Source organism: Chinchilla lanigera, unplaced genomic scaffold (genome assembly GCF_000276665.1).
Source record: "Chinchilla lanigera isolate Chin_1 unplaced genomic scaffold, ChiLan1.0 scaffold00019, whole genome shotgun sequence".
Taxonomy (NCBI): Eukaryota; Metazoa; Chordata; class Mammalia; order Rodentia; family Chinchillidae; genus Chinchilla; species Chinchilla lanigera.
In genome coordinates this window covers 3,736,428-3,743,292 of record NW_004955420.1, presented here as the reverse complement: position 1 = coordinate 3,743,292, position 6,865 = coordinate 3,736,428, and the positions used below count along the sequence as shown (strand labels likewise).

Below are 6,865 nucleotides of genomic sequence, written 5' to 3'. Positions count from 1 at the left end.
GGGAGGGAGGGAAGGAGGAAGAGAAAGAAAGAAAGAAAGAAAGAAAGAAAGAAAGAAAGAAAGAAAGAAAGAAAGAAAGAAAAAAGAAAGTGAGAGAGAAAAGAGTGGGGAAGGGAGAGAGAGAAAGGAAGAAAGCTTCTATCAAAACACAAAATTTATTTTATGAAATAATATATTAGGCAAGTACAATCAATTAAAAAAAGGCAGCATAAGACTTGGCTAAAAGAGATGATTAAATACCATATGTATATATACGACTAACTTTATATTTTAGTCCTTTAAAAACAGTAATCACAATAGGCATTTAATTTTAAATTTTCTATCTGCTGGTCACTACTCAAGATTTTCATTGAGAAAAATTCAGAAAAATGAGAATAGTAATATATAAAGTTTGTACTACAAACAATACTGGAATTCAATTTAAAAGAATTGAAGATATTGAAACACTCATATTAAATAGCTCATAATAAATTAATAATATGATTAAGATATTTATCATTGTGAAAATACCATTATATATCTTCCAATATGTAGTTTTCATTGATGAGAAAACATTCAGCCCTGCTCCCTGAAATTAAAAGAATGACTGAAACAACCCATGATTAGACACTGTGTGAAAACTAATACATACTTGGGCAATACTATAAAATTATTTTATATATACATTGCTACAGTATAATATACCATTTTCAAGAGAGTGGTTAAAAAAAAAAAAGAACAATAGCAGCATATACCACATTCCAAAATTTCAAAATACCCAACAAGGACAATAACAAACTAGAAATATATTTCCTTCCCAGAGATGTATAAACAACTGAGAAAAATTAAATTATTTTTATAAGCATAAGTACAGAATTACGAGTATAAAGAAGTTAGAATAACAATAACATTGAACAATGAAAATAATATGAACTTCAATATGTCTAGATATATATAATATTTTTAAAAAATTATAAAACAAAATATAATTCAAACTCTATTAAAATAAAGAATGGAAGAGTAAAATATGTCTATCTAAATAAAATGATAAATTATATTCTGAGTTGTTTGGAAAAAGATAACACTTTGAGAATAATGAAAACTAAAGACTCAAATCTTTTACAAAGAAATTGTACTTTTTAATAAGTGCTATTAACTAAAATATAAAAGATACAAAAGTTTATAAAATTTTATAGTAATTTTACTCCTTAAATTGTGACAACTCTATAACAAACTTCTAGTTATAGAATAGTAGATTTATCTTTTATAAACTCCTTAGTGCATGAAACAACATGCCTACCTCAGACTAATTGAAAAGGTAGTCTACGAATAATTCTCTAACACTTTTCTTCAAAGTTAAGAATCTTTACTTTGGTTTTGTAGCTTGTTTGACAACAGTATGCATTATTAACCCCTTTGTCACTTTTTCAAATCAATGCATATTATTCCAAATTAAACAATTCAAGCAAAATGAATTCAGAGAAAAAGCTCCAAATTATTTTAGGTTAAAAAAGAAAAATAAATTCACGCCTACAAACCAACGGAAACAATTGTTCCCTAAATCCACTCCATACACATATTCTAGAAGAGAACATGAACATGTTTCTTAGTTCCTGGCGAACCTCAAACAATTTTATAGCACTGTAAGAAAGAAGAGTAAAAGAAGGAAAACCTGGCTCAGGAACTAACTTTTTTTAAGGAAGGCCTTACCAGTCATCTTTCATCATTCTATGAAGCCAAACTAGAAAGTACATTTCTCTCTAATGTGAATGACTTCATTCTTATTTAGTTTCACACTTCAAATTCTTCCTTTGATTTTTTTTGTCATATAGCTCAAGAAAATTTGTAGAACTCATTGAAACTATGAAAATATCATGGTCAGAAAAGTCAAGAAGCATAGAATGGTTAAAAAAAGTAAAACAAAGAAAAATAGGTTAAAAGAAAACTATCACATACTTCCTTCATGGATTAATGGTGAAAAAGAGAGAGACTTCTTACCAAGTACCCCAAGCCGGTAGTTGACCGTGATGACAATCACATTGCCATAGCTTGCCAAGACGCTCCCATCATATAAATTTCCAGTACCTTCCATGTACGAGCCACCATGGATATACACCATCACTGGTTTGGGGCCTCCACTGTCCCGGATATCTAAAAAAAAAAAGGTTGGCAATATCTTCAATACAGTACATAATGAAACAAAGAACTCATTTTTGATTTTGGAGACAGGAGGGCATAATTTTAATATAGGTCCTTAAATTGTTTGTGCTGAAGTGTTTCTTAAGCAACTATACTAAGAGCAGTTTCAGAAAAGAGCAAAAGGCATCCACTTTTTTCTATTTAAAATTTTGTTTACAAATGAGATTACACATTTGGACAAATTGAAAGAAGGTGTAAGTTTTAGTTCATTTTGTTTAACTTCTGAAGTGACAGTAAAGCCAAAAGTGCAGTATAATGACAATGACTCTTCAGATTACTTTTTCAGAAATGACACACAGTATTTATGATCCATAAGCTAAGGGCAACAATTTCAGTGCTATCTAGAGTAAAATGTTTTTTTTTTTCTTGTTTACTAGAAAGCTTTATATCAAATGCAACATGATTACACTGTCATTTATGTTCTCCTTTGTGGATATAATTATGAAATTGTATTATTCAGTGTAAAAAGTCACATTTCATTGCTTAAAACTTGTCAAAGGAAAGTTTAGGCAGTACAGTCATGTACACCTGAGTTCCTATTGTTGTACTTAGGGGAATTTTACTTAAATAATAGTTTTTTGAAGGTCTAGGCTATTCACTTATTCCACTTAACCTTTGGGAAAAGAGAACAACTAAATTACATTTTTTTCTACCTTTTTCCTATAGCTAATATATTCTTTTTTTTTTTTAGTTTTTTTTTAGTTTTTTTCTCCGGTACTGGGAACCGAACTCACGACCTTGCACTTGCCAGGCAGGCGCTTTTGCCGCTGAGCTAAATCCCCAGCCCCAGCTAATATATTCTTAATCTTAACTTTGGCTCTGTTTTTTCTTTAATCTTATAAATATGTGAGAGGCTAAAACTAGGTTCAAGTATAAAGTGCTAAAATTTAGTGTATATGTAATTTTTATAACTTTGAATTTTAGTCAAGTATTATTTGCTTTTCTATGATAAAGTCCTCACAATTGTAAAGTCCTTCATCTTTTCTAAGATTAAGTTTTCAGCAAAGATCTAGAAATGATATATCAGGGAACCAGGATAGTTTCAGTCAGTGTGAAAAAGTGCATGGATATTTATAGAAAAAAGTAATCTATTGATCATTTGTACTTACTATGTAGACTGAAATATATGTGTGTGTATATATATATATATATGAATTTCACCATGTGGAAAATATTTATATTAAAATCACATCAAATGTATTATCTTTTCTTAATACCAATATTGAGTGTCATTTAAAAATACATTAAAAGTATGGTTTTTTTGGGCCAGGAATATAACTCTGCATTACAATGACTGCCTGGCAAGTGCAAGGTCCTGAGTTCAATTCCCGGTATTAAAACAAAGTATGGCTTTATTCTTTTGCTTTTAACTTAGTTTAAATTATTTTTTGTCAATCTAAATTCTGCTATGACTTTCCAGTTGAGGCATCAACTTTCAGAATGTACTGATATGATACAGATTTATTTCAAGAGGGCCAGTGGGGATAGCTCAGCGGCACACAGCGCCTGCCTGGCAAGCACAAGGCGTAAGTTTGATTCCCCTACCACCTCCCCCCAAAAAATTCAATAGTAAATTTATTGCAAGAACTGGTGATTATTTAGGGACTGCTTTACACTACTTATTAGACAAAAGAATGACTAATTGAAGCATTTAAATTTTTCTCCTATAATAATAAAGTGATTTCATTGAAGGAAAAATCATTTTAGGATCAGAGTTACAGCTCCAGTATTTGGCTCTCATCTTTTAAACTGGCAAATGGCTCAGGGCAAAACTTAGAGACTTCGGTAAAAAAAGACTTTTAAATTGTCTTAATACTAGTATATAAACTTATAGCCACGCCTCCCTCCCTCAAGGACGCATTTGAGAAGAATGTCCTGTTTTTAAGTAGTGAGAGGAGGATGCTTTGACATAACCAGCATCTGCTAGACACAGCTACATTTAACAAGGAAACCTAAATATATTTTCTCTTGCTATCCTCAAGAGAGAAAATGGTATTCACTCCTATGTAAAGATTCCAGGGCTTGTGGAGATGCTGGACTTACACAGAGAGTGTAATCCTTTTGAAACTGTTAAACTATGCCCCTTAAATTCTTGCTTGTTACGTACAGTTTTAGCTTCTTATTTTTCTAGTATGGTTTGCACTGAAGAAGCAACAATAAATTATTAAACTGAAATCATTAACTGACTGTTCACAGCAGACATTGTACTCTGCTAATTGTATGCTTGGAGGTAGCACAGAGGGAGGCTGTTTCAGAATTCTTCTTTAATTAAAATTACATAGAATTACAAAGCACCAACTGTGAACAGTAATGAAATCTTGGTAGAATCATCCTGTTCACCTGGAAAACAATAGAGGCACACATTGGGAAAACCTGCCACATTTGATGCCTACTCACACGATGAAGCGGACATTTTCAGGAAACATGAAGAATACGACAAAAGATTCAAAGAGATATTTTGAGCAGAACTTATTTTTCCTTGCAAGTAGGACTTAAAAGTATGGTTTGATGATTCTAATTTCCAATTTGTCTTTTCAAACATGTCAAAGATATCAGCCTTCCCTAAGCACTTAATATATTAAGTCTTTCCTAAATGTTTTATAAAATTCTAGTATTTTGTGAGAAATAATTTGCTTGATTTGAAGGAAACTGAGGTTAATATTATAGGAAATATTAAATAATAATAAAATTCTTGGACATACAACACTACCTACTATTGCTAAAGAAGTCTGAGAAACTAGAATCCTTAGAGATTAAGATAAAATAAAGAATTTTATGTATTGCATTTTATCAGAGTGGTTCATCTTAGACTTTACTTGTTTGTGCATTCTGTACACATATTTATATTAACAATTAGTGTAGAAATATCAAATAAGAACTATTCACTTTGTATTTAAAAAGAACTAGATATTTTATAAATGAAATTAATGGATTAGCTTTCCATTGAACACTATCTTCTATGATCATTTTAACAGTCAAATTTTAGGGGTCATTTATCTTCACTGGAAATATATTAAATGTACTTCAGTAATTTATATTGAAACTTTTAGAGCTAACGTGTCCTTTTAAACCCTGTCTCAAGTTAGCCACCAATAAATAACATGGAATGTGTGAGCTATGTATTTAACGTATGATTTCTGCTTTGGTTAAACTGCTGCTACTGACTTTACTAAAATTGTCAAACCACTCTTATAGATCTTAAAACACTAGATGAGTCCCAGTGAAAATACAAACTTTTATCAAGCATGATTATATTTTCTCTTTTTTGCAATGTTTTTAAATCTTGCATAGCACACGTGTTTCTGAAAGGAGTGGAACTTTATGGAAAATATACTGCATTGATGATAATTTTTTAAAACACTTAAGAAACTATTATAAATGTTTTTGAAGCTAATAAAATAATGAAGTTAGAGCCTGAGTAAGCACCTTGATTTTAAACTTTAATTACCATTTCACCTTTCTGATAAACCAAAGTTTCACACTAATGCAGAAAGTGTCAGTAGATGTAAAACTGGTAATGGGAATTTATTTGCACCTGACAAACTGCATTTGGGATCATAATTCCCCTTAATGATACCAGTGAATAATTATTGTTATATAAGTTCTTAAATATGTTTCCTGGATTCTTTCTTCTTCAAGGACTCATGAAATGGTTAATCGCCCATATTTCAGTGTTTGGGATTTAACTGTTTCAATTTTATAGAAGCACTGTCTCAATTAAATCTTGCTCTCATATGTATAAAAAGGCATTGTAAGAAATTTTTGTGTTTTCCACTCATTTTTATGGACCTTGTTGAACATTCAGAATCATCAATTGCATATAAAAATATTGGCTGAATTTGTGTTTGTGAGTAGACGTAACACAAACATACCTTTTTAATCTAAAAAAAAAACCACAAAACATCTGCAGAACAGATTTTACAAAACTCTATGTAGAATATAAAACTGCATTTGAATATCGAAATGCTAACATAAGTACTCTTAACATAATTTTAATTTTTTAATAAAAATCCCCTAGATGGCTAAAATAAATAATTAGAAATTTTAGATGGTGCTTTGAGCCATTTTTGTTATTTCCCATTGCTTTTATTTAAACTGTGGAATGGTTTTATCATAAAACACATGAGAAAATGATACTATTGTGTTTCGGCCTAGAGATGACAGAACAGTGATGTCAGGGGCACATGAGAATTAGAAGTGACAGTTCTGCCCTGAGAAGTCTTCCACTTGCTTACTTGAATGAGGAGTGAGGCCCGGACAAAGTCATCTGCAGCCTCAGAAGCCAGTACCTGAGTTACAGACCTGGACATGAAGGGAAGATGTAGAGGTATCCAAGAATAATGGATAATTTTATATAAATGGTCAGATAATCTAAGCTGGTTGTGAGTAATCAAGAATAGTTTTTCAAGTAATTTATGTTCTTTATGTCCAGAGATGTTGATTCAATATTTGGAACATATTCAATAAGGAATTTAGACTGTTTTCAGTCACACTCAGATCTGCAAATTAATTTTAAAAAATTTTTCGATGAAAGATGCCTAGACTACACTTTTTTTCCTGTAGAATATGTGAATTCCTCTTTCTTCTCCTCAAACATGTATCCAATACAATAAAAGAATTGACTGGTTTGACATTCTATGCTTTTTTTTTTTTTTTTTTTTTTTTTTTATTATTGGATTATCCCAGA

At 30.8% G+C, this 6,865-nt stretch overlaps 1 protein-coding gene across 4 annotated transcripts in view; it reads right to left on the bottom strand.

Annotated features, from left to right (window-relative positions):
- Nlgn1 (neuroligin 1) overlaps positions 1 to 6,865 on the bottom strand; it is an 810,843-nt gene that overhangs the window by 428,295 nt on the left and 375,683 nt on the right. For all 4 annotated transcript variants that reach the window (XM_013513592.1, XM_013513594.1, XM_013513593.1 and 1 more), the window contains one exon: positions 1,978 to 2,130. In XM_013513592.1, coding sequence (XP_013369046.1) covers positions 1,978 to 2,130 — 153 coding nt within the window. The remainder of the gene's footprint in view (positions 1 to 1,977; positions 2,131 to 6,865) is intronic.